The 14,408-nt window shown below is 36.2% G+C and overlaps 1 protein-coding gene across 1 annotated transcript in view; it reads left to right on the top strand.

Annotated features, from left to right (window-relative positions):
* The window catches only part of PPEF1 (protein phosphatase with EF-hand domain 1), a 209,004-nt gene extending 195,362 nt beyond the window's left edge, over positions 1-13,642 (top strand). Inside the window, exons 16-17 of the mRNA XM_053705264.1 lie at positions 5,899-5,983; positions 13,449-13,642. Of these exons, the coding sequence (XP_053561239.1) occupies positions 5,899-5,983; positions 13,449-13,642 (279 nt within the window). The remainder of the gene's footprint in view (positions 1-5,898; positions 5,984-13,448) is intronic.
* Positions 13,643-14,408: the final 766 nt, after the last annotated feature.

Genomic DNA, 14,408 nt, shown 5'->3' with positions numbered 1-14,408 from the left:
AAAGAGCACGAGATTCGCACCCCAAGGAGTAGAGTTTATAAAATTCTCCTCAAATTTTCCCACGAATAAATTCGCATAGCTGGGTGCGAATCTCGTGCCCATTGCAGTGCCTCTTTGTTGGAGGTAATACTTTCCATCAAATTTAAAATAGTTATTCTGTAAAATAAAAGCCATACAATCTAAAATAAATTTTTGTTGAATGGGATTCATATCTTTATCTTGTTTTAGATACATTTCTGTAGCTTCTAGCCCATGTGTGTGTTCAATACAGGTGTAAAGTGAGCTTACATCGCACGTAGCCATTAAGTAATTGTCCTTCCATTTTATGTCTTTAATGATATTGAGAAAATGTTTGGTGTCTTTTAAATAAGAGGATATGTTCTTTACATGTTTCTGCAGAAAAAAGTCAACATACTGTGAGAGGTTGGAAGTTAACGAATCAATGCCCGATATGATGGGGCGTCCTGGTGGATTTGATATATCTTTATGTACTTTTGGCAAAAAATAGAACACAATAGAGGAGGGAACATGAGGAGGGAACATGGAGAGAAAGTTACTCCATAAAGAAGCTGAAATTATCTTTAGAATGGGGACCTTATTCCCTAAGGGATTAAATAGTGAACTAGACCTTAATTCTATAATATAGACTTATAATACAATCAATACTTCCTTGTATATAAAGTAATACGCTATATGAATACAACTCTCCATTAGTAAGATACAAACACACACATAACTTATATCGAGGTAAAGAATATAGTAGGAAATGAGGTGACAACATATGGCAGGAATATAAAAACAAGAGTCATTGATTATAGGTGACCACGGATGTTAATAAAACAATATATGTTTCTAGATAACTATTAAAGATTTGTGTATCATAAGCACTTCCAGTATCTTTTCTACAACCTGGATAAACAACACTTATGTATAAATAACACCTATATATGAGATGATGAAATACCCCACTACACAAGTATAACAAGAATACAGGACTGTATAAGTATACTCTATATAGAATTAATATCTGATTTAGAATCACAAAAATTAGCTAATTGAACATTTACATATTCACACAAACTTTATAAATTAATTGTATTAATTTTCTGGAATATATATATATATATACTATTATTACTATAATATTATAATAACATATTTTTATAGTAAGTTTCCATATATCAAGTTGAATTAGGCATATAAAAAAGAATGTAGAATATCTGTAAATATGAACTCGAAATATATGAACCAAATATTACTGTTTATGTGATGTCTAATATGGAGAAAATGAACCTGAGGATTTAAATAAAAAATATAATTATTTTAAGAAAACCTTTCACAAAGGACAGTGGAAGAACTAAGATTACAGTAAAACTCTAAACGAATCCACAAGAAACAGAAACATTAAGGGTTAAGCTGAAGAGATGGAACATGGGAGATCCAGATAAAAAGGCTACAGGTGGTTCAATCAGGTATCTTGAGAAAGGCAGAACGCCGAAACGCGTAGAAACCTGATCACTTGAAATTAAGAAGTGAGCCAAAACAACTCAGCTCCAGAGGAGAACTTTGTCAGCTGTGATAACAGCAAGGAGACCGGTGAAAATAAAGACCGAGTCTGGGTTATACACTCACAAAGAAAGAAGCAAGTTGTGACCGGAGCTCATAAGAATACCATCAAGGCCCATTACTGGGTAAACAACGAATATAAGGAAACAACTACCAACACAGCTGGTAAACGGAGGCTAAGGGACTTAGTACTCCACCGGCTTTTTCTGCACAGCAGAGGGAAGACGTCAACAGTGCACTGTTTTTAAGGAAGGAATCGCTACACCAAGCTAAAAACCGTATGTAAACCTACCTCTGATTAAAAAACAGAGACGCTGAAATCTAAGAAATAACACTGCAGCTACATATTACTGGCTACATTTTGCCACACTTGTTTCAATATACATTGGCTCAAATATATTTTTGACGGAAGGATAACCACCCCATGTTTTGCCAGAACATTAAGCAATAAGGAACTGTATAATATTTGCTTAACCCTTATACATCTGTGAAGTATATATATACGCTAGTTTAACGGATACCAGACATATGGTTCATATACTCATATATGCATTTATATATGTTTTTTGATAGTCATACGCTTAGAGGTACATGAGTCTCCTCTGTTTATTTTTTGGTTTTATCTTCTGAGTACACCTGCTTGCTTATATTATCTCAATTTGAGTTTTTATAGTTTTTTGTTTATGAAGAACACCGGTGTTTTTAATATTGTACTATCATATTTTATATTTTACCAAATGTTTTAAATTGTCAACTGATTATCACTTGTGAATAGATCATCATTATTTTGATCTCATATATAAGAATCGTTCATTTAATAAACAAGAATCTTTTATTCAATAAATATATATATATTTAAACTATAGAATTTGAATCTAGAAGCTTTATTGTCCTGGAGAGACACCATTTACACTTGAAATTTCAATACAGCCTATGTAAGGTGAGAACATTATCAGACACACAAGGAATCTGAAATACATTTTACACCATTATTAGTCAGAACAGCATTCACTTGCGCCACCTATTTTTTTGACCTATTGTACACAAAACCGTTGGGATAGTTTTTTAAGGTGAGCAAAGTTCTGCCCGACTGAATAGGCAATCACTATCATATACTGTTTTAAGCTCTTTTACCTTACCAGCACTTAAAAGGGCCATTTGTGGGGGCATGCCCCAAAAAGTTCAGCTCTTTTGCCTGTAAAATAAAAATACAACCCCCCCCCCAACATTAAAACCCACCACCCACATACCCCTAATCTAACCCAAACCCCCCTTACAAAAACCTAACACTAATCCCCTGAAGATCATCCTACCTTGAGTCGTCTTCACTCAGCCGAGCCACCGATGGAACTGAAGAGGACATCCGGAGCGGAAGAAGTTAATCCTCCAAGCGGCGCTGAAGAAATCTTCCATCCGATGAAGTCATCATCCAGGCGGCGCTGAAGAAGTCTTCGATCCGGCCGATGTCATCTTCAAAGAGGCGCTGAAGAGGTCTTCTATCCGGGCGAAGTCATCTTCCAAGCCGGGTCTTGAATCTTCCTTCCGCCGACGCGGAACCACCTTCTTCACCGACGGACTACGACGAATGACGGCTCCTTTAAGGGACGTCATCCAAGATGGCGTCCCCTCAATTCCGATTGGCTGATAGGATTCTATCAGCCAATCGGAATTAAGGTAGGAAAATCTGATTGGCTGATGGAATCAGCCAATCAGATTCAAGTTCAATCCGATTGGCTGATCCAATCAGCCAATCAGATTGAGCTCGCATTCTATTGGCTGATCGGAACAGCCAATAGAATGCGAGCTCAATCTGATTGGCTGATTCCATCAGCCAATCAGATTTTCCTACCTTAATTCCGATTGGCTGATAGAATCCTATCAGCCAATCGGAATTGAGGGGACGCCATCTTGGATGACGTCCCTTAAAGGAGCCGTCATTCGTCGTAGTCCGTCGGTGAAGAAGGTGGTTCCGCGTCGGCGGAAGGAAGATTCAAGACCCGGCTTGGAAGATGACTTCGCCCGGATAGAAGACCTCTTCAGCGCCTCTTTGAAGATGACATCGGCCGGATCGAAGACTTCTTCAGCGCCGCCTGGATGATGACTTCATCGGATGGAAGATTTCTTCAGCGCCGCTTGGAGGATTAACTTCTTCCGCTCCGGATGTCCTCTTCAGTTCCATCGGTGGCTCGGCTGAGTGAAGACGACTCAAGGTAGGATGATCTTCAGGGGATTAGTGTTAGGTTTTTGTAAGGGGGGTTTGGGTTAGATTAGGGGTATGTGGGTGGTGGGTTTTAATGTTGGGGGGGGGTTGTATTTTTCTTTTACAGGCAAAAGAGCTGAACTTTTTGGGGCATGCCCCCACAAATGGCCCTTTTAAGGGCTGGTAAGGTAAAAGAGCTTTGAAATTTATGTAATTTAGAATAGGGTAGGGATTTTTTTTATTTTGGGGGGGTTTGTTATTTTATTAGGGGGCTTAGATTAGGTGTAAGTAGCTTAAAATTGTTGTAATATTTTTAACATGTTTGTAACTTAATTTTTTATTTTTTGTAACTTAGCTTTTTTTATTTTTTGTACTTTAGTTAGTTTATGTAATTGTATTTCATTGTAGTTCTTTGTAGGTAGTTTATTTAGTTAATTTAATGATAGTGTAGTATTAGGTTTAATTGTAACTTAAGTTAGGATTTATTTTACAGGTAATTTTATATTTCTTTTAGCTAGGTAGTTATTAAATAGTTAATAACTATTTAATAACTATTCTAACTAGCTAAAATAAATACAAAGTTACCTGTAAAATAAATATAAATCCTAAGATAGCTAGAATATAATTATTAATTATATTGTAGCTATCTTAGGGTTTATTTTACAGGTAAGTATTTAGTTTAAATAGGAATAATTTATTAAAGTATAGTGTAGTGTTAGGTGTAATTGTAACTTAGGTTAGGATTTATTTCACAGGTACATTTCTCTTTATTTTAGCTAGGTAAGCTATTAAATAGTTAATAACTATTTAATAGTTATTGTACATGGTTAAAATAAATTGAAAGGTACCTGTAAAATAAAAATAAATCCTAAAATAGCTAGAATATAATTATTATTTATATTGTAGCTATATTAGGGTTTATTTTAAAGGTAAGTATTTAGTTTTAAATAGGATTCATTTAGTTAATAAGAGTTAATTTATTTAGATTTATTTAATTAATATTTAAGTTAGGGGGGCGTTATGGTTAGGGTTAGACTTAGGTTTAGGGGTTAATCATTTTATTACAGTGGCGGCGGCGTAGTGGGGGGCAGGATAGGGGTTAATAAATTTATTATAGGTTGCGGCGGGTTCATGGAGCGGCGGTTTAGGGGTTAAACTATTTATTTAGTTGCGGAGAGGTGCGGGATCAGCAGGATAGGGGTTAATAATTTTATAATAGAGGGCGACGGTATAGGGGGGGCAGGATAGGGGTTACTAGGTATAATGTAGGTGGCAGCGGTGTCCGGGAGCGGCGGTTTAGGGGTTAATACATTTATCAGAGTTGCGGCAGGGTCTAGGAGCGGCGGTTTAGGGGTTAGTAACTTTATTGAGTTGCGGGGGGCTCCGGGGGCGCCGGTATAGGGGGTAGAACAGTGCAGTTTAGTGTGAGTGCTTAGTGACAGGCTAGCAATAAAGCTGGGAAAAAGCCGAAGGGCAGCGAGATCGGATGAGTGATAACTGTCACAGTCCGCTGCTCATCGCCCCGCGGCTTTTTGACAGCTTTATTTGATAACTTAGGCGTATTTTTTCAGGTCCGCGGCGGCGAAGGTAGGCGAGCTTAGGCGGACGTATTGGGCCGGCGAAGCCAGAAAAGTAGACGGCTTGATAACTAGCCCCCTATGTATGCACTTACAATATACCCACAATCCTCTGGTTCCTATAGGTTTATTATTCATGTCCCAGTGTCACTATTGTTTTTTAACAATAGGGTTTGAGTTTTGCTTAACACATGTAAATTGCAGTACTCACAACCTTTTTAATGTGAGTACAACCCAGCTAAAAAATTGAAGCTCATATTAAGCTAAAATTAGCTAATATTTATGTTTTTTTTTTAATGTTCATTGTGCAGGTTATCATTAAAAACATTTGTTAAATTATGCAATTAATTTGTGCCTTGGATAGCAGAAAATGTTATAATTTTACAAAGTATTACACTGCCCCCACTCGACTACTTCATAATGCCACCCGGCTGGCAACATTTTTCTATGTAAAGGTATCATTTATGCAAAACATTTCTTTTAACAGACTTGAAAAATACCTTCCATATTCATTTTACCTGAGTTTAATACTAGTTTACTTTTTTTTTTAATTAGGTTCAACCAAGCTTAGTTGAAACCTTATACAGATACAGGGCAGACCTGGAGATCATATTCAACATCATTGACAAGGATCACTCAGGTAACTTGGTTTGTTACCATACTTCCAATATTTTTATTTTTCAGATCACAACCTTTTCTTACATGAAAGTAGCAAACTATTTAACCCCTAAATAGAACTTTAATAGGAAAGTGTAGTACTGTATATCTATCTGTAAGAACACTTAAAGGGACATAGAAATAAAAAATATTAAAGTTTATAGGTGAACTGATTATTAGGTACTAGTCCTAAAGTCCATGTACATGGGCCATTTTCTGCAGTGCAGTGGTCCCGCCCGGTCACTCCCACCAGATCACCCCCCCCCCCGTCACTCCCGCTCCCAACCCCACCTCGCCCGCTCCCGCCCACCCTCTCTGCTGTCTGATCCCCACAGCGGTCACTGCTGATCCTCCCTTACGGCCAGGTATGTTTGTCTTGCGCTGCAGTCTCTACTGCGCATGACTGCATCGGACAAACATACCTGGCCTTTTATAATATAGGATGCTCATTGCATGGTTTATGTTGTGTACACCCAGGTAATCTCTTAGAGCAGTGTTTCTCAATTCAAGTTCTCAGGACCCTTAACAGGTTAGCGCTGCGGAATCTTTTGGCACTCTACAAATAACCAATAATAATAATAATTTTCATTATATCTTAACTAGGCGATAAGCACACCTAGAGGGCAGTCTATGCCGATACAAATGCCCCTTTAGAGGCAATGGGTAGCTTAGGATTTTTTTAGTTTTAGTTTTTTTTTTTTGGGGGGGGTTTGGTGGGTGGGGGTTTTTTACTGTTAGGGGGGACTTAGTATTTTTTTAAACTAAAAGAGTTGTTTAACTTAGGGCAATGCCCTACAAAATGCTCTTTTAAGGGCTATTAGTAGTTTAGATTAGGGGGTGTTTTTATTTTGGGGGGCTTTTTTATTTTCATAGGGATTAGATTTAATTTTTTTATTTTTGATAATTTTGTTTATTTTTTCTGTAATGTTAGATTTTTTTTATTTTCTCTAATGCTAGATTAATTTTTTGTAATTTAATTTTAGGATTGTTTATTTTAAGTGTAATTTAGTAGTAATTGGGGTTAATTTAGGGGGCTTAGTAAGTACATTAGTTATTTGCGTTGTGGAGGGTTGGCGGTTTAGGAGTTAATAGGTTAATTAGGTTTATTGCGATGTGGGGGTTTGTCGGTTTAGGGGTTAATAGTATAATTAGTTGGCATTGTAGGGTTTGGCGGTTTAGGGGTTAATATTGTAATTTATTTAGTTGGCGTTGTGGGGGTTTGGTGGTGTAAGGGTTAGGTAGTTTCTGTTGTGGGAGTTTAGCGATTTAGGGTTAGTTTTTTTTGTTAATACTTAGTACGGGCGGTTATGTTTATTTTTTTTCTTAATACTTTGTGTGGATGGTTATTTTTTTTTAATACTTTGTGTGGGCGGTTAGTTTTTTTTTTAAAACTTTGTGTGGGTGGTTAGTTTTTTTTAATACTTTGTGTGGTCGGTTAGTTTTTTTTTAATACTTTGTGTGGGCGGTTAGTTTTATTTTTTTTATACTTCATGAAGGCGGTTAGTTTTTTTTTCTTAATACTTTGTGCGGGAGGTTCGTTGTTTTTTTTATTTCTTGCGGGCGGTTACGTGGTTTTTAGTTATTTCATGCAGGCGGTTGCGTGGTTGTTTTTTTTACGGCTTCGTTTGCCTACGTTGCATCCAGGTGGATTCCAAAAATGGATTCTTTCACCACCCTGCCATTTTCGGAATCCTCCGGGATGCAGTTGTCTGAATTTTGACCCATTCATCCAGTTCGAATAACAACTAGACAAATGGAAATGGAATCGAAATAGCCAAGTAACAAAATATTTCATATTTATGAGTTGCATTTTATTGTTTTTATTCCACACTTTTAGTGCCAAAAAGGGGGAGAGAACACAGGAAAAGAGGAAGGCACTAAGATTGTTCGACAAATCAGCTTATTTGTTTCCAGTGATGTACAGGGGTCTGACCATTTATATGTAAATTTCCCCTGTCCAATCCTGAATGAGTATTACTAAATGATTGATGTGAGGGCTATCAAGTCAGTCATTAAATGCCAAACAGGCTTATCCAATCCACTTTTAACCTAGCACAGGGAGGTGGTAGTCAAGTGAACATCAGCCATCTTTAATCTCTGGATTAATAACTTTTTTTTGTGCAGTGTAACTGCAAATACTGCATTATTTTTTATCACTGTTGGGACCAGGGATTAATATTTTTTCTTTTCTAGTTTAGCATTGCAGCTTAATATATATTGCAGTACGGTCATAGCTGGGACCGGTAAGTAGGTCTTTTGCCTTTGCTGGGGGGAAAAAAAGTTTTAATTTAACCCTTTGTGTGCAGAATCAGTTTTTTTCTTGCAGTGAGTGCATCACACTAGCTACACATTTGTATTGCAGTGGGGGCATTGTTGGAACTGGAAGGTCTCCTGCCTTTGTTGGGGGGGGGGCGCATTTTAATTTAACCTTTTGTGTGCATAATTTAATTAATTTTCTTCTTGCAGTGAGTGCATCACAATGGCTGCATATTTATATTGTAGTGTGGGCATTTCTGGAACTGGTAGGCCTCCTGCCTATGTTGGGGGGGGGTAATTTAACCCTTGCAGTGTGTGCACATTACTGTATATTCACTGAAAAGCTTTACATTGCTGTCTATGGGGAACTGTGTGTTCACTGTAAATATAATATGTATATGCACCTAACTTGTAATACCAGTGCACATCTGTGTGCGCTGGTATTACTAAGTGGATCGCGAATATTGTTTTCACAAAATCAATATTTTGTGCTCCACTTGTAATCTAGCCCTAAATAAAGGCTAGAAAAAATGATACATTCAAAGAAAAGATTAGTCTAAGAATAACATGTAGATGTATTTTTCAAAGTTTTATTAGCTGTTTAAATATTGACAGAATAAGTGTAAAATTTTAGTGCCTATAAAACAATGGGAGCTTCCATGTTGTAACTTATGTTACCTTCTCTGCTGTGGCCAATTAGGGACAGTTATAAATAGGTCACTAGAGTGAGCAGCCAATGGCTATGTGTGATATAACAGTGTTCTGTATTTCCATTTTTAACAGGAACTGAAAGCTCACAATTTCAGAATGGACTTACAGGAAAAGGGAACAAAATAAATAATGAAAGTAAATTGCAGAGTGTTTTTAATCTATAAAATTTATCATGTTATATTACCATCTCAAAATGTTTAATGTCCCTTTAATCAAGATAATGGCACAATAAAATTTAAAGGATTAACAAACATTCAAATTTTAAAATATTTTTTTAAATTTTATACAAATTGTATTATCTTTAGCTTCTGAAACCAGCTTTTTAACCCCTTAAGGACCACAGCACTTTTTCCATTTTCTGACCATTTGGGACCAAGGCTATTTTTACATTTCTGCAGTGTTTGTGTTTAGCTGTAATTTTCATCTTACTCATTTACTGTACCCACACATATTATATACCGTTTTTGTCGCCAATAAATGGACTTTCTAAAGATACCATTATTTTCATCATATCTTATAATTTACTATAAAAAAATTATAAAATATGAGGAAAAAATGGAAAAAAACACACTTTTTCGAACTTTGACCCCCAAAATCTGTTACACAACTACAACCACCACAAAACACAGATGGTAAATATTTTCTAAATTTTGTCCTGAGTTTATAAATACCCACTGTTTACATGCTCTTTGCTTTTTTTGCAAGTTATAGGGCAATAAATACAAGTAGCACTTTGCTATTTCCATACCACTTTTTTTTTAAATTAGCGATAGTTACATTGGAACACTGATATCTGTCAGGAATCCCTGAATATCCCTTGACATGTATATATTTTGTTTTAGAAGACAACCCAAAGTATTGATCTAGGTCCATTTTGGTATATTTCATGCCACCATTTCACTACCAAATGCGATCAAATAAACAAAATGGTTCACTTTTTCACAAACTTTAGGTTTCTCACTGAAATTATTTACAAACAGCTTATGCAATTATGGCACAAATGGTTGTAAATTCTTCTCTGGGATCCCCTTTGTTCAGAAATAGCAGACATATATGGCTTTGGCGTTGCTTTTTGGCAATTAGAAGGCCGCTAAATGCTGCTGCGCACTACACTTGTATTATGCGTAGCAGTGAAGGGGTTAATTAGGTAGCTTGAAGGGAGCTTGCAGGGTTAATTTTAGCTTTAGTGTAGAGATCAGCCTCCCACCTGACACATCAGACCCCTGATCCCTCCCAAACAGCTCTCTTTCCTCCCCCACACCACAATTGCCCCCACCATCTTAAGTAAAGTCTGCTAGTACTAAAATAAAAGGTATTTTTTTTTTATTATTTAAAAAAAACAACAACATATTCTGCTGTGTAGGATTCCACCTTAGCCCCCAACCTCCCTGACCCCCCCCAACAGTTCTCTACCCCTCCCCCTCTACCATATTGTGCACCATCTTGGGTACTGGCAGCTGTCTGCCAGTACCCAGTTTGCCATAAAATGTTGTTGTTTTTTTGTTTTGTTTTTTCATTATTACTATAATTTTACTGTTGTGTAGCTCCCCCCCTCAATAACCAATCCCCCACCCCCTCCCAGATCCCTTAGATCAAAATTCCCTCCTTCCTCTCTCCCACTTTATTTTACAAAGGGTTTCATAGTGTAGCAGTTTCCACCCGCTCCCGTGCCCGCCCGCCCCGTGCATGCGCGAGCCCCTGTGCGCTCCCGGCGCCCCCTAACGTGATCCCACCCCCCTCTAACGTGCAACCCACATTGATGGCCGTCGACCAGCCTCTTACATCGGCTACCACCCACTAATGATCGTAGCCATCGATGTCCGATGCAGAGAGGGCCACAGAGTGACTCTCTCTGCATCGGATGGCTAAAAAATGTTATTGCAGGATGCCTCAATATCGAGGCATCACTGCAATAACATGAAAGCGGCTGAAAACACCGCTTGAAGACACCAACGACGTACAGAGTACGTCCTTGGTCATTAAGGACCTTTTTTTTAGGACGTAAAAAAAAAAAAAAAAATACCATACAAACTACAGTTACACTCATAATAACACCATCTAATAAAAATTATTGTTTTTAAAATATTGCACGAAAAAGTTTATAAGGGCTCAAAGATATGAGGTCTCATGTGTTAGAAAAAAAGGCAGTCAAAGGGCTTTAACATAGACATACATACATATACATGTCTAAAGATATATATGTATGTCTATATGTCTATATATGTGTACATATGTATATTTATGTGTATACATGTATTTACAGACATAAATACAAATATAAACACATAAATGCATATGTATACATATATAGACATACGTATATGAGTGCATTGAAGCCCTTTGCAGTTAAAGGGACATGAAACCCAAAATATTTCTTTCATGATCTAGACAGAGCATAAAATTTTAAACAACTTTCCAATTTTTATCTTTTGTTTAATTTGCTTCCGTCTCTTGTTATCCTTTGCTGAAAGGTTTATCTTGGCAAGCTCAGGAGCAGCAAAGAACCTAGGTTCTAGATGCTGATTGGTGGCTGCATATATATACCGATTGTCATTGGCTCACCCATGTGTTCAGTTAGAAAACAGTAGTGCATTGCTGCTCATTCAACAAATGATACCAAGATAATTAAACACATTGTATAATAGAAGTAAATTAGAAAGTTGTTTAAAATTGTATTCTCTATCTAAATCATAAAATCATTTTTGGGGGTTTCATGTACCTTTAAATAGATGAAAACATGAAAAATATATTTATGCAAAATTAATTTTTAATAAAGTCTTATGCTATGTTTTTACGGTAAATATTTCATATTCCAATGTTCTGCACATAGCAGAATTTGTTATATATATATATATATATATCATGTATGTATATGCAGATAGATAGATAGATAGATAGATAGATAGATAGATAGATAGATAGATATTGTACCAAAATACCATGTGAAATATTCATATTTTCATGTCAGGTTAGCACACTTGAGAATATGCAATTGGGTTTGCACGTGAGTATGGTGTTAGGTTCCCCCCCCCCCCCACCACTTTTTTTTTGCTCTATTGACTTCTATGGGGCAATAGGTTATCACACGCGCGATATTGTAAGTTCGCCTTTTTTGCTCGTCGTGTTAGCGCGTAAGCGAAAACAGTTTACTTTCAACTCATAATACGAGCGCAACCTGGCGTGCGCAGAAAGCTTACTTCTAGCGCAGTTAACGCTGTTACAGGAGCGTTAAATAGAGCTCCATTTGTAATCTGGCCCTTTATAATTACTTCGCTGTTCAAAAACTGTTAATTCGATTGATGAATTGATACCAGTTTCCAAGTCTCTGGTTTCATGTCACCTAACAGGAGTCTTAAATCTCCATAGTCGGGGATCTGGAATTGATTTCTGTGTTTGGAGCATAGTTGTACTACTGCACCAATAAATCAACTTTAGAGAAAGTGTATTCTACTTACCAAAACATCATGAAGTGCACCACCAGATTATTTCTGATGAGAGAAGACTTAAAAATCTTAGATGGTTGACTGTGCCCAAAGCTACTTAGAAAAGCATAACAGGCATTTGCTGTGTTTCCTGCTACTACACAATGATTCTAAAATGTGCCGGTAATGGTAATAATCCATGCTAATGTACAGAGCTGGCAAAACAAAGAATGTAAGCCTACAGTACAGGTGGCTGCAATTTATCATAATAAAAGCTGATAAACTATCATAGAAGAAAAAGCCTTGAAGGCAGCAAAACTTCAGATAGAAAGTGATAAAGCACAACAAATTACGATAATTATATTTGGGCCCACTAGCATCATCTTCCACTCCTTTCTACTAGTGTCCCCTATGGTAATTCAGTAATCTCCTGCCACCTCTCATGCCTATTAGTGCCCCCTTGGTAATCTCACCGCTCCCCAGTGGGCAGTACTACTCACTTTGGGAACCACTGCGCTAGACCGTGCAAACAATAGCTGCGTGGAATAGGGCACTGTCAAGTCTGAAATCTGCACTTCCAATTCAGGAATTAAAGCTGAAAAGGCCTAAAAGAGGATTGAAATATTGTTTTTTTTATATTATGTTTATTCACACACTGTAAATAAAGCTCAGCCTAAAACATAACGTGCTGGAATGGTTAATTAATAACTGTGTGTATGTGTGTGTCTGGGGGTGTTGTATAAATATACAAAAGTTCTCTTTGGTCTAAATATATTATTGTAATGCAACTAATACAATTTACATTTTTATGATTGCCGTCTTCCACTTTTATTACCTTGTTTGTTATAGGCTAGTGTTTTTATTTTCTTTAGTTTTTTTTACCAAGTAGCTTTCTGTTTGTCACTCACTTTTACCCCACACTTTCTTAATTTGCAATTATATCAATATATTATGCAAAATAATGAAAACAGATGTTTCGTTGTTATTTTCATTGTATTTTCTCATAGGTAAAATAACAACCTATGAGAAGTGTTTATATATTTTATCTTATTTATCCAGGCTTAATTTCTATTGATGAATTTCGTCAAACATGGAAACTTTTCAGCTGTCATCTCCATATAAATATCGATGATTCAAGTATTGAAAATTTGGCTCACAGCATTGACTCTAACAAAGATGGCAGCATTGACTTTAATGAATTTTTGGAAGCCTTCCGTGTGGTTCAGAAGTTTGAAAGCAAGGAGAGTAAATGAAGAAATAATCGTCATATCTAAACTGTGACATCACAAGCATACGTAAAGAGAGTGGATGGTGCATATCAATTTCTGATTCCGCATGTGAGATTTGAGTCCTGTTTTTTTTAATGCTCTCTGATCTCTTGAGATTATCTAAGAAATCTGGTCAGTACTGCAAGATCCCTTAAAAATGTTAGAAAGGAAATTTTAGCTTAATAGCTGTAATAGCTATCTTGCTATGTAGAGTTTTGAATGTGGTGGAGACAAACCAACTTTACAATCTAAAAAAATGATTCCCCTCCATGTTGACAAGTTTTTGATCAGCAGCTCCTTGGTTATTTCAGACAGCCTTTGTTGGTATAGTATGGGAATGCCAATTTAAAATCATAGAGATCATGTAATAAATGTTATAATAATAAAACCTATTATATTTTGAATAATAATAAAACTTTGATTATATTTTGAAAAAATTTAATATTTCCTAATGGATAAAGTAATATTGGTACAGTTGGAATTTATGTGGATCTTACACAGTAGTAATTTTATTTCAACTTTAATTTAAACATTTGATGAACTTTATTATATAAGTTCTGTTTTATATGCTTTTATAAATTTAATAAATACACAGAATACAGATTTTAGTACGGTAACATGAAATATTACTTATCAGACTCATATTTTTTAATCCTTTGCAGACTGAAGCATTTTATTGTCTATTTGCTTCAGGAAATAAAGTATATGTTACAAACAACATTGTGGTTTACTTATTAAATGGACAATTTAT

The sequence above is a fragment of the Bombina bombina genome, chromosome 3, assembly GCF_027579735.1.
Source record: "Bombina bombina isolate aBomBom1 chromosome 3, aBomBom1.pri, whole genome shotgun sequence".
In the NCBI taxonomy this organism is placed as follows: Eukaryota; Metazoa; Chordata; class Amphibia; order Anura; family Bombinatoridae; genus Bombina; species Bombina bombina.
Note: the sequence above shows the minus strand (reverse complement) of the source record. Positions and strands in the feature narration are given on the sequence as shown.